This window comes from Antedon mediterranea, chromosome 1 (assembly GCF_964355755.1).
Source record: "Antedon mediterranea chromosome 1, ecAntMedi1.1, whole genome shotgun sequence".
NCBI lineage: Eukaryota > Metazoa > Echinodermata > Crinoidea > Comatulida > Antedonidae > Antedon > Antedon mediterranea.
Window position 1 is genome coordinate 18,687,581 of NC_092670.1, and position 15,336 is coordinate 18,702,916.

General features: G+C 31.5%; 1 protein-coding gene across 3 annotated transcripts in view; it reads left to right on the forward strand.

Annotated features, from left to right (window-relative positions):
- The window catches only part of LOC140060218 (uncharacterized), an 80,842-nt gene that overhangs the window by 17,723 nt on the left and 47,783 nt on the right, over window positions 1-15,336 (forward strand). For all 3 annotated transcript variants that reach the window (XM_072106340.1, XM_072106356.1, XM_072106348.1), the window contains exon 3: window positions 11,911-11,976. In XM_072106340.1, the coding sequence (XP_071962441.1) occupies window positions 11,911-11,976 (66 nt within the window). The remainder of the gene's footprint in view (window positions 1-11,910; window positions 11,977-15,336) is intronic.

Consider the following 15,336-nt stretch of genomic DNA (forward strand, 5'->3'; position numbering starts at 1 on the left):
AATTCACACTTCCAGATTAGGGTATTGCTAAACTGCGTACCCACACTGCCAATACCATACTCGGCCATGGATCCAATTTTGTAAAAAGAGAGGCTTTGATTTTATTTGATGCCATGTTTGTACAGTGATTGCTATTGAGACTTGAATAATACAATTTTGCATATTTTAACCTTAAAAGTGAAATGAGCTAAATGAAAATTTTCCAATTCAATACCTGCCTCTGTACATTTGATGTCGTCACACATGCACAAGCACATTTCAAAGTTTGATAATGCTTCTGTGTGAACACTTATTTTAGTAGTGTTGATACTTTTTTCAAACTGTTCACGCCGCTCCTAAAGAGAAGAAAGCATTAGGAAACAGTTACCATGTGGTAGCTTATAGTTTACTACGAAAATGGGTATTTGGAAACTCAGACTGGGCATGTGCACACCCTAAAACACGTCTGGGAAAAAAGAGTCTATGAAAACATTTGCTGATACATTTTGAGATGCATGTAAATGGTAGTTATCATGAGATGAGCGGCGTTTTTTGTAAGAAATGTTTCTTGTTGCATTTGGTCTATGTTTCTTGTTGCATTTGGTCTATGTTTCTTGTTGCATTTGGTCTATGTTTCAAATTTAAACATTTCGATGGAATGATTTATAAATGTAAATTTGACAATTTAATACATCTGTACATTTGATCACACTAGTACAGTACATTTACTTTGCTGACAGGTATTGCCCATTTCTGCCTCAAGTGTTGATCTAGCTGTGCATATATAAATTACAAGTAGAGATATCCATTCAACTACTTAAAATACTTCACATTTTAAGATTTAAATTGTAATCAATTTTTTACTTAGAACCAGGTCAGTACTTCGATACAAGTCATGTGATTAAAATTTACTTATTTTCTTTTTTAAAAAGCTTTCATCTTCAGAATTTAATGAAGCATGCAACTACATTTTATTCATTTTAGTTCTTTTTCAAAGGTTTTAAAAAGAATATTTTTATTGAGGTCTTCTAAAAGAATTATCAAAAGCTATAATATAAACTACTGTACTTCCTCTATCATCTACATGTGTACCATATTAACAGATTTAAAATTAATTTGCATTACACTACACTACTGTTCAGATAAAAACACATTTTGTCTCAATATACTCTAACATTATAGTTTATTAATATTATCCCTTACACTTTACAGTACCTATAGATTTCAGAATTTAGTATTAGACAAGCACTTCTTCACCAGAAATATATCGGGTAAACTGTGTATTATTTTTGTGTTTGAAAACAGAACAAGCCCAAATGCAACTTTCATTAACTGCGATAGATCGCAATTTAACTCTGATAGATCGCAATTTAACTCGGATAGATCGCAATTTAACTCTGATAGATCTCAATTTAATTCTGATAGATCGCAATTTAACTCCGATTGATCGCAATTTAACTCTGATAGGTCATAATTTAACTCCGATAGACTGCAATTTAACTCCGATAGATCGCAATTTAACTCCGATAGATCGCAATTTAACTCCGATAGATCGCAATTTAACTCTGATAGAGAAACGAGTAATATAGCTAAAATTGTTACTTAATGATACAGTATCAAACATAGAATGATGCAATGATATTTGTAAAACATTAGATGTCATTTAACATCAATAACATTTCACCATTGGCATCATGCTTTTGGATGAGTCAGTCAAGAGAAGAGGAGATCAACATAATTATTGTTGAGTTATACAACATGCTCTGTCTAATAACTACTCTATGTTTTTTGAGTATTTTATAATGATGGAAATTTAAATTACTACTGTTGATGATGTACTGTATCATTCGCTGTAACATAACATTTTAGTTAATGTGGTGCGACCCTGCCTCACAATAATTTTGCTGTACTGAACACACTACTTACGATAGAAGAATGCTTTCTCAAAAAAATGCTGTTTTTTATATTCTGTAGCTACTGCATCTTTCCATGACATTACCAGCCCGCCTCACCGAAGATAAAGAGAGATTATATAATATGAAAATAATACTGTACTTATGACTATAGTTAGTACTGAAGTCTATTTTGTGCCTATCTTACCTGGATAAACCGACATTGGCCTATTCTCTCCGAGACGAGAGCTACAACTCTAACATAATAATAATATGGATTTATATAGTGCACATACCACTCAAGAGTGCTCAATTCAATATCCAATATAATTATGGCCTAATAATATGCAATGTCTGGAAGATATACAATTTATGAAACATTCCTATCACATAAATGTGAAAATTCTATGAACCCTGTCCTCAAGTGGGAGTTTAGTAATTAGTAATACCCCTACTGTCCTTATTTCTGCATTACTGATTATATAGACTCAAACCAATGATCTCCAGATCACTGACCTGCTACCATACTATTGGACCCTACTTGATTGACAACAGTCATCCACACAAATTGTGTGTAAATACATGGCAATAGTTGGTCACTCAGTGGTCAATGTTGGCATGACCCCTTGTGATAATAACCATATGATATTTTGGTATTTAAACTTGAGATTTGTTCAAGGTTCTATGGATTTGATCCCATTAGAATTGTATCATAAAAGAGATTATCTTGTCCAGAGGGATCTGTAAAACTGACCATTAAAAAATACCCATAATTTACAGTGTACAACTTCAAGATTTGCTTTTATGTTCTCATTTTGTTAAAAACTTTAAATACAAATCGTACATTATTATAACAATGTCTAAAGCTCTGTCTACTCTATCAAACTAGTTTGACAAAAAAAGTGTTGTGCCCATCCAAATATGGTAGTGATATGACATCATCGTGTCCATATATGGACACAAACACAAATAAGTTAAATCAAGTAAAGCATTCTTTTCAGTTTAGTTGTTAAAGGTTAGTAGATAGAATGTTAGATGGAGAACCACTCCTCAGCAAATAACCTTTTCAACCATTTGCAAGAAATGAATGTTTGTTTAAAGTATTGTACAGTATCTGTGATATGATAATATTTTAAATATACCAGCTGGCTATGGAAATATTATTTATGAAGTTCTACAGTTCTATTAAGTGTAGATGTACAATATTATGTTGTCACTCTTGATGGATGATATTTTAGCAAGATGATGCTAATAGTGGTAGTTCACAGCAGGAGAAACTTATTAAATGCCAACCCTAGAATTGCATTATGCATTACGATACCAGTTAAACTTGAGACACCTGGTCATGCTTGACTGCATCGGATGATATAGAGTAACAACATATTATTGTTCTATGGAAGAATGTTCTTCATTTGACTTGGAAGATGTAATGCAACTATAAAGTGTCCAACTTTGAAATCTGGAAAAGTGTATTAAAATGCTAAATTTTCAATCAGACAAATAATAATAAATATGTGTTACCACACAAAAGCTCTCTCAGTGGGCCATTTCTTTGTAGTATATTATAGTATCATTGGTATAAATTAATATTTTAATAACCTTGATTATAAAAGACTTTGCTATGTACTGTATATTTTGAAATGTAAACAGTATTTTATCAACATTACAATGGGATCATCCTACTTGAAGTTCTTGTAAACTGGAGGTAATCCATTGTATGAGAAGGGATTTAATGTTCAAAAGTAAATTTACCATGTTTATTAATGTTTACAATACTAAACTGTGACCTCATTGTTCTACAGTACTCAAACTATAATAGGACATACAGTTCAAGTACAGTGTACAGTATTGTATGTAGTATTGTACTATGTACACAATGTTAGTTTCTAGGTCATACTTGTATGGTAACCTTTACTTACAATTTATTTAAGCATTTTAGTGTATAATGTCTGTAGTAGTTTCTAGGCTAAACCATTTACTACGTCGTCCACAAGTTTTGTGTTCAACAATAATAGTGATTATACAATACACACAAAAGAATTGTGTATAGGCTGACAGGTAGAAGAGGGTTTTTCTGCTGTATTTAGACCTTGACCTTAGCACAGGGATTATGGTGGTGCTGTAGGAACAGTATGCTAGTAAAAACCAACCTCAAAACACTGGATATACGTCGTCGTCATTGTGTTCTGTCAAATATAGAAACATCTGTAATGTCTTTAAAATTAATCTTAAAAGAAATAGTTGCCTATTATGTATGCAAACTTGAAATCATTAAGGTACATAATATGGTCTGAAAACATTGGTAAACAAACATTTTGCTGCAGTCACTTATGGTAGCTCCTAAATGAGACTGTTCAGCTACTGTACATTTACTATAAAATCTTAAAAGTAAAGTGAATGATACAACAAATATTTTAAAAACCGCTGTTAAATCATTATTAATTAATATATCGCTTCTTGATTAGTCTGAACAAATATGTTCGGTCTTTTTCAAGTAGCCTTTCGGCAGTTAACCTACTATTACAGGCGTGCGTCTCAAAGTATTGCCGCTCTGTCGGAGTGTTTATAGTTAGACTTAATCAATACCATTATCTCCTTGTTAACTCACAGCTATAATTGATATTCAATAAAGCAAACTACATCGTTATTGTAGCTTTGTTGTTTTAATATGAAAATCTATATTAACCAATATTTAATTAAGTTTCTTTGTTTGTCGCTGATGAAAATGTAGGGTGGATTTGTTTTCAGACAAAGTTGCAATAAAGACACTATAAAAGTAAAAACATTGTTGAAATGGTATACATGTTGTTACAAGTCCTTTAGTGCTTGTAGCTGCAGCAGTATTGGGGTCACAAATGTTGGGGGCCGTTTCAGTCGGTGGCCATTTCGGTCACACACCGTTTAAATTCTTTATTGTCCTAGTGTTTCGTTAACAAAATAATTGAAATTGTAGGGTCATTATCCTGACACTTCATTAAAGACCGGGTTTGAAATGGGCCAGAAGACCAGGGTAATGACCCAGTACTCTTCCCAAAAAAAATGTGGAGTGCCTTGAACCTTGGCTGATATCATGGAAGTAGTTGTAGTGTTGCTGTCTTAAACTGCTCAGCCACTCGACTCGAAATTTAGGAAGATGGTTACGTAACTGTAGATGATCCAAGCAACAAAAGCCTAATTCTGCTCAATTTGAAGGAAGACTACTACCAGCTGTGCCACTATGCAAGTTAGAACCCATATCTCTGAGAATATTTGTCTCATTTCAAATAATATTTTCTATGAAAATAATACATTATTACAGACAGACGTACTAAAGCGTTTGTTTTATATCTTTTTACCCTTCATTGCATCATTTAAATTTATTGTTGTATTTATTAAATAGAGAAATTTTAATGATAGTTATCTAATTAATAGCCTTCTATCAACATTACAATCTATTGTTATCGTTTACAATAATCAAATTATTCTCCCACTGTGGCTCCAAGAAGTTTGCCATACCGTATCACATGATTAAGTAAACATGAAACTGTCTCGATATTGCGTGTCATTATATAATTACACTGACAGTGATAGTACTTTAAATATTTGATTCTTACAGTACAATTGATCAACTAGACTGTAAGGCTATTTGATACTGTAGGATTACTTACCTGGATAAACCAACTGATTCATGTATTTATAGGAGATGTAAATAGATAATAGGGAGGTTTTACCACCTTACGAATACGATAACGAAAACAGATACGTCTCACATTTGTGAAGTTCATACCCATTTTATATTCGTAAAGCGTATACGTGTTGACGAATATCACCAGTCATATTTGTAACTACAAAACGAGTATAGTTCTATTTTGCACATTTTGCATTTGATTCAGGGGATCAATGATTCATGATTATATAATTATAGATTTATTGAAAGTAATTTACGAAAATTTATTTACTAAAAATGTCAGGTAAATTTTGTTTAAAATTAAGTTTTTAAAGTCCTCCCTCGCTTTGATGTTACACTAGGCTTAGGCAGCCAAGCACCACGTACCTGCGCTTCGTTAAATTTTACAGCAGTCATTCATTTTCATGCAAAACAGATGTTTACTGGCTTACAAAAACGAATATGTGTGTGTGTGTGTGATGTTTTCGTTATCGTATTCGTATCGTTGCGAACATCCCTATTTTCAGATTTTCCCTCTGAGGTAGTAAGGCTGATCATTATCCAGTATACTTTGTTACAACATTTACATAATTGCTTATTGTTTGTTTTGAAATTAATCAGTTGCTAGAGATGTTATATTCAAATTAATTGGTTGCTAAGGTCAGCGTTATAAACTCTGGTTATAAAGATAAACTAATTACTGTATGGAATTAGATTACTCTTCTTTACTCTCTGATGAAAGGTAAGTAGAAATAACGTAGTAAACATACTAAATATTTTTATCGTTTTATCGTTATTGATTAATTATACTAGCTTACCCTCTTAAAATAGATCGTAGAAAAGTATGTAAATAAATGCAATATCATCTTTTACAATATGAACTAAATACTAAATTTCATATAAAATTTTGTTTTAAAAACAACAATTATTTTGAGTACACTTGTGTGTATTAAATTATTGATTAAAGAATTTTCCTTTCAGCTCTTCAAATAATTTGATACAATAAGCCTTTTGTGTCTCTGTCCTTGTAAACATTGTGTTGGTAACACTAGGCATTGAAACTGATTGTCAAGATGGATTTGTTTCCTTATTAGATCTATTTATATTGGTTTTCATCAGGGAATGAATGTCACAAAGAAAGAGTTCACAGTTGTTTCTTGATCGCTGCTTCATTAAGCTCTGTCTACACTATCAAACTTTATTATGTGACAAAAAAATGTGATGTGCCCATATATGCACATGATGATGTCATATCACTACAATATTTGGGCATATCATTACCATATTTGGGCACATCAAACTAGTTTGATAGTGTATAATAATAATAATATATACGAATTTGCAAAGCACCAATTCCAGCAACAATTAGTGATCAAAGGCGCTGTGGACTTAGATGTTACATCTTTTCAAGTAGGAAGAGTCAGAGTTTACACCAGACATTGACTCCTCACAATGTCATCTTCAGTACGCAATTGATGTTTTTATGTACTCATTGCATCATAGTCTTTTGTACAATATGCTTGCCTAAAAGTTCAATTTACAAACCTGGAGCAGGTCACATGATCTAATGACATCACAATACTGTGAATGATGTCATAAAGATTATACTATAACAGTATAATGAGAAGACAACAGGATGTAGAAATGGTTTGAAGTTTAGTTCAGATGTTTGCCAAGCACTTAATATATAGATTATCTTTATATGGTGTGAACTTCTACTAACTTCAAGTACAGTATGATAAGAAAAAATAATTATTTTATCTGTAAATATTGAAGTTGAGTGATGAATATTTATCTAGCTATTCTTTTAAGCCCTGTCTACACTATTAAACTTTATGTGAAAAAAAAAATGTGATGTGCCCATATATGGACATGATGATGTCATATCACTACCATATTTAAGCATATCACTACCATATTTGGCCACATCACACTTTTTTTGTCCAACTAATTTGTAGACAGAGCTTTATATTGGAAATGTTACGTATCAATAGAAATTGTGTACTATTTTTTTACTGCTTCAAAAGGAAACTGCAATTATTAATCAAAGTGACTGTACTTCAGTGAACAAAAACTGACTTTTTCTACCAAACTTTTAAAGGTCAGAAAGGCGGTTGTATTGATGCATATTTGTAAATTACGTCCGCTCTTAAAATACTTCTTTTTGTGGATGCTTTTTATAGTTATAAATGGAAATTGATCCATCTTCACTTTTGTTTTATGGTGGACTAAATGTGTCCAAACATTTGGTTTTATAGGCAAAACAAACTTTGGTCAACATTCTGTAGTATCTAAATGAAACTAAAAAGCATCTTTTTTTTTAAATGTTTAGCTTCGGAATAGTTTATATCTTGGATTTTGTTTGATTTTCTCTGCTACTGTACAGTGTTGGACTACCATTAACTTGGAACTTAACTAAGAAGGGAAAGATATATAAGACTTTAATTCTACAAGTTTATACTTGTGTTTGTCATGGATATTCTTTATTTTGTTGTGATATTTTCTATAGTATATTTTGTGTGCCTAACCTTATTTTGTTCCATTGTTTCCTGTGATTTTTTAAGTTTTTACGTTTTTTATTATTCAACAACACTATATAGGAATATGTGTTGTATCACTTGTGTAATCCAGTGATGCTACTGTACTAATTAGCATAACATTATTCATACATAAATTATACTCCTGACGACATACATCTTAATCCTTTAAATCGTCATGCATACTGTATCAAATGTGTAAAAATGTTTCAGTTCAAATTTAAAATGAATCTATACAAATGGATTGTCTATACAGTCATCATTTTCCATTTTTCTCTTTTTTTTTCCTGACTTATCAATTGCACGCAGCTATCTTTTTTAAAGTTAAGGTACTCAAACAACAAATAAAAGTAAAGAATACAAAGTGGGTGAAAGTATTGTGAGGTTTGTACAGTTTATGTAGGCTGCTTCAGTGAAAATTGAGCTCTGGCTGGAAAACCTTTAAATAAATTTAAGACTTGGTGAAAGAACTTGATACCAAGTAGCTTGGCCACCTCCACCAACTGTAGCACAACCAACAGTAGACAATGAGTGCAAAAGGGTGAGAAATTAATTTGGAAATGTGTTTCTTACACCTGATCATCATAACTCTGTCATCGGTGTCATATTTGATAACTTTCTAGACATGTCGAGAAATTGTTATTTCCTGACTCTAACACCTGTGTTTGGATAAAAGTTTAATGTGTTATAGGGGACTACTACTACTACTGTACTGTACTTTCAGACATGGTACACAGTGATCAATTATTTACAATTTATCTATAAGCTTGCAAAAGGCACATGGAACCATGAAAAAACCATTGTAGTAAAATTGTAGTAGTTTTACCTAATCTCTGATGTTCTTTAACTTTATTTATACAATTGGGTGCACCGGCCTAGAAAACATAAAATTGTCTTAACTGAGATTACTATAAAAGTGATTTCTAAAGATTAAAGTTTTGCTTCACATTTCTTGTCTTGGGCTAGAGAAACATGTTTATTTTTTTTTTTTTGTATAAAGTTTTGGTCTGGATGTAGGCCTCTCTCTAGCCAGTTCAGATGAGTGTTTAACAATCATTTTTTTTTTCTGAATCAGGGTTTTCCCGGGTATAGTGACACCCCCCCCCCCCCCATAGTCGACCCAATTTTGTGTTTTAGTGGGGTGGGATTATACCAGAAAAGATATACGGTAGTAGTTTTTTGACTTTTTGAAAAGTGTTAATTTTATTTTTTTATCGTCTATAGCCAGGTCAATAAACTTCCTAAATACTTTTTGGTTGATTGATTGATTGATTAATTTCTTAATTGATTACAGGTGTAATTACTTGCCCATATCCTTGGCTTCACACTACCATCCACATCCGGTTCACTAAACTTAAAAGAATTTTTCATTACAACTTATTAGGTTTGTTGGCAGAAAGGAATGTACAAAACTTCTGCCTGATTGAGTTTTAACCGTGAATACAAAAAATAAGGTTTAAAAATAAATTTGTTTGTACTGTATAGAATTTTTATTTATTTAAAAATATTTTGAAGTGTTTTTTTTTAAACTTTAAATATATATATAATTTTCAAGTTTTTACGTGTTGATATATACTTGTATATCTCTACAAGTAACCTCCGGCTAAAACAAACAAAATTAAATATTCTAGAATAAAAGTTAAATGTACTGGTATGTTTTACATACTAATTTAGGCGCAGTGTGTAAGTTAATTGTATTGTTTTGCTTTATCAAAACATAAAAGGAAAAACCATATCAAATCCTCTAGTGTAGTGGAGAAATAGAGGGCGACAAACATGTAACTTTTTTTTATATAAAATTTTTCTTCTATGTTGAAATTCCTTTATACATTTTTGTACCCCTCGGATAATAATACCTACTGTTTAACATCCTACATTGTAGTGCCATGACACACAGTTATATAGAACAGTTTTATCTGAAATTTTTCAACAAACGTTGTAATGCCCTTCACATTTTCAACTGCAGTCTTATTATTGTGTCACCCTTGGCTCTTAACTCAACTTAAAATCTTACTAATTATTACACTGAATCCTAACCTTGGTATCCAAAGTTATTTTCTCTTCTGCCAAGAATGTTTAATTATTAAAATGCGTCATACTTTTACATAGATGCCAAATCTTAAACTCAAATTCTTGGTAAACTGCCCTGGGGATTCTTGTTTCCTGATTTCTTTATTACAAAGCCTGTCGTAATGAAAGTCTGGTGCCTGTGTAATTAATTATTAATCAAATGAACATTGATATTATTTACTTATTAAAGTATTATATGGACATAGTTTTGCAATACATTATACAGTATGTCAATCAAAATCCACTTGTGCACCAAAAAATACCATATTATCAATTCCAATTCAACTTTCATTTCAGACAAACTATCCATTTGATGCATAAACAAAAGAAAAGAAATACATTGGTTTCCATAACAACCATTAACAAAAAAGATGATTAAAAATTATCTGTTATTTTAACATATACTGTTGTACAGTAGAGCCTCCATTTATAATGCATTTATTTATTTATTTTCAATTTCTCCAACTTTTTTAATGCCTTTCCACATTTGCATAAACAAATGAAAAGAAATATGCCGTATTAGATTCCATTACAATCATTAACAAATTAGAGAATCACGAGTTTCTGTTTACATAATACTGTGGTAGAGCCTCTCTCCAATTATAATACATTTATTTATTTATTTTTAATTTCACCAATTTTGTAATGCCTTTCCATCTTACAGAGTGCTATAGCAGAATAAAAAAATTAAGCTTTATTTAACGAGGGCAACTGCCAAAGCTATTGCATGCATACTGCACATAATAAATAATAAGAAAACTAAATAATAAAAATAGGCCTATAGATATGATAAAAAAAAGGAATATCTTTTCACATTCTATCCTTAAACTCCTACTGAACTAATCAAAGTAATGCGATTACAGGTTATAGTAAGATAAGACTGTAGCAACACGTAAACTATACTCCTCATTGCGTTAAGTTGGGGAATTGAACAACTATCATTTGATTTGACTTATTTCCTTTCATTTCACCAACTTTAGCAATTGCCTCGTTTTCGTAAATCAATTGTTTCCTTTTTATATTAGTAATTTGACAGGCCGAAGCACTAGTTGAACAAAGCACAAGTTCAGCTATTGAGGATGCTTGCCAAATGTTTGTTCTTGGAATGAACCAATTATGTATTAAAAACTCCTATGTAAATGACAATAAGATTCCTGGTACAGCTGTGTAATGATAATTCTATATGAGGCCTATACTAGGATTTGGTATAAATAAATTTGGCTAATAAATCAAACTTTCTGTATCTTCACATGGCATTATCTTCACTAGTATGTTAAACGTTTTAATTAGAAATTCCATTATTTTTTTTTTATTTTAAAAATAAATTAAAGAATTTTATGTTTACTTAATAATGACTCTTTTTAAATTTTTATCTTTCTGACCTTTTTCATTTTTGCCTTTCTATTGACATTTTTATATTTATTCTTTATTGAATATATTTTTTACAATTACATGTAATGTTTTTATGTCGTATTGTTGAGGGCCCCTCAAAATCAGCTTCCACTGGCTGGCTGGGTCACCCTCTTGAAATATGGTTGAATAAATAATAAATAAATAGTCAAATTCTGTAATACAGTGTCACATGTGTATCACATAACCAGGTATTATGTTAAGGTTACGTTGACTATGGCATATGATAGAGGCATCACATGTGATACATATGTTACACTGTATTACAGAATTTGCCTATGATACTAGACCAATTATAGATACAATACCGAGAATCTACTACCTTATTAATTATTATAGCAAATATCTTACTATTTCTATATATTTTCTTTTGTAGAAATGGCAACGGCGCTGCTTTATCCTCTACGAAAATGGAGAACTTTGTTATGCACTTGACGATAATGTAAGTTCATTTTAAATACAGTATAATTTTAAAAAGTTATGTATGTAAATTAGGAAGAAGAATTATCAGACTTGATTGTATATTATCCAGGTTAATTCCCTAAAACGAAAGTTTGAACTATCAGACAATTGACAAAATCTGCATAATCCTGGTTTAGTAGTTTTCTGAAGGTAAATCTGTCTGAATGATCCTTCTATCATGAAATAAATCTGTCTCAGCTAAAATGGAATGGTCCTCTGTGGATGGATCAGTGTATCTGGAGGAGTGTACACCTGATGGAATGCTCCATCAGTAGGCTATGTTAAATGGAATAGTCTATCTATATGGACGAGCATGTTTCTATGTAAGGCTGAATGGAACTATACTTCCATAATGGAATCATGGAGATATTCTCTATGATGGAATACACCTGTCTACAAGCTAAATGGAACGGTCCTTCTGTGATAGAACAATAGTGTCGTTGCTGCGTAACACTACAAGTTCCGTTGTCCATTTATTAACTACGGCTTTGTAGAAAGATTTGGTAATTAAAGTTTACAAAAGAAAAGGAAGACGCCATTGATTTTTCCGATGTCAAAATGACAAATGAATAGGTTGCATTATGTATAATACTTGACCCCAAAAAATGACAGATTTTCGGGTGTTTTCAATCCTTTACTATGTGTCTTATCATTGTCAGACTAGCATAGTTAACGTGCAGGCTTCTTAGATTTTTCTGTCATTAAACCGAAGGATTTAAACTTTCATAATGATTGTGGTGCTTGTTGGTACAAAACAGGTTTGTGATATTTTGTTTCAGAAATAATTTCATGAATCGGAAAGATCGTCTAGTTTCGTTTAATACACTTGGCGTATAATATTTCATTTCAGTTTGTTTTTCTTTCTGTTTTGTTACAACATTAACAATAGCTAGCTTACAGACAAACTTGTGCTAAAGCCAAGACCTTATGTTACGTATTGAAACCCTTTCAACAAGATTCTTTAACATCGAGTCACTTGCACAATTTTTGTTTGTTAAAACTGAAATATACAGTAAAAAGGTAAAGGTGTAAATTATTGAATTTCTGTTTGCTGTATACTAAATCATTCACTGTAACGTTTGTACTCTCAAAAGGGGGACTTCAGGTCAAAAGTCAAAATAAAAATGTGTGTACCATTCATGTTGAGTACAATATGTATACACTTTGGAAAAACTCTTGCAAAAGGAACAATTTCAATCTTTGCACAATTTCAACCTCAGCACTATAGGAAAGTCTTTGGTTTTATTATTAGGCAGCACTGTTTATTTAGAAATAGTTATTTTACATAGTACTAATATAAGTTATAACCCTCTGTCTTTTGAAACTAAAACTGAAATTATTACAAGAATAAATCGCTTGAGTCTTAACCTTTGAATCAGTTTAAATGCCTCTTCCTCTTTTGACCGCTATCGGACATTGCCCTCATATGGTATTTAGACATTTAGAAAAAGTGATAATTTAGCCTTGTATTTGCATGTGATTTTGATATGTTATTCAACCACAATAGAATGGGACGTGTTAATATCAAGTAATATTTTAGTTCTTTCTATTGAATTTGCTTAATTTGAAAGTGATATGTTACATTAATAAATCTATTATTATATATTTGAAAAATAAAGCAGGATGTTATATATTGTGATAATAATTTTCATAAACCAAAAATGTACTGATAATTATTATTACACAGTAAACTTTATACCTGTGAGTTCTTGCGCTTGGAATTAAACATTAAAACTATGTTTACTATTATTTGTCTATTGGCATGCAGTAAATACAGTCAACTTATTCTGGATTCAAAGGTGTTTGGTCTAATGTGTATAAAATCTATCAAGAGTTAAGCTTGGTTCCCACTAGAACGTAACGCAAGGACGTAAACGCAACGCAAGCGTTTTAACCAATGACAAGCGAAGTTATAGGCAGTTAGCAATCACAAGCGAATAAGCCATTGCTTGTGATTGGTCAATTCACTTGCGTTGCGTTACGTCCTTGTGTTGCGTCGCCAGTGGGAACCACGCATTATCGAAGGTACACCTGAGTTAACAACACAGAGCTAAATAGAGTCATGGCAGCATTTTTTTTATAAAGCATCATTGAATGAAGAAAGAACAATAATTAAAACTATGTTTTTGGAAGAAATATTTCTTGTTTAATTATTTCTATGTGTGGATCTCAGTGTGCAGGGTACTGTGGTGGTATTCAGAAATTTACTAAAACAGAATAAGAAACTGAACTGTACAAAGACGAGTGCATTTACTTAAAGGACAACTTGACCGAGGACCATATTTATTAGGGATGTACATATGATTTCAGAACAATCGCAAGATTAAGGATATCGCCGCACGCATTCGCTGTACAGCCGTCGCCGTAAATTGCTGTGACGTCACAGGTGCATCGCAAAATCTACTTAATGAGTCCAGATAAGCAAAAGAAACAGTTAAAAAAATCAACATTTATGTTTTTTACGAGTGTGTTTAAATTACTAGAAATTTTCGCGATTTGCCAGAAAACCCTTTATGTAAATTTTGCAAGGTAAATCACTAAATATATAAAATATGGTCCTCGGTCAAGTTGTCCTTTAATACCATTTTTAACCATTTAAACCACTATCCCTAAGCATCCACTCAATGTTCATCTAAGTATTTTCATCTATCCTTGTCGGTAGACGTACAGTATCTAAATTACCTATCTACGATAAAGGTCATTTATATGCAATTATATGGAAATAATATAATTTGAATGAAAAACAAATCAATTGTTGGATTGGTTGATGATATCAATTGATATCATGTGTGTTTTGCTCTTTAATTGCTCCTGGTAACACTGTCTTCTGAAGAACAAAATTGCTTAGAAACTATAATTACATAGCAACCAGTTACTTATTAACAGCGACAAATTAGATTGGTTATTTTACTGTCACTATTAAGAAACTATCAAGTATCATTAAGCTATTGGTTACTAACTAAAGTAGTTTTTAAAACCTGCCAAACTGGAGATTGTCTTATGGCCTTTTGAGCGTTTATGGCTTTATTAGATCCAGACATGTCATCAAGGAAATTGTTGCCTTGCCTTACTTGCTCTGTTAATGACCATTTAGAATATATTTCAGTTTTTATAACTCATTTTCAAATATAGTCCTAATGATGACATACTGTAGTTTGTGCTTGTTTTAACTATTTTAAGGTGAAAAGTCCTATTATTTTTGCCTGGCCATATGAGTTCAAGCTTCATTAATTATTAATTAAAAATTAGATATTGAATTTTCAACAAGCATTTCATCTCTCCTTCTCTTGATATTTTTATTGGCTATAACTGCATACTTTCATTCTAACAGCCTGTACTC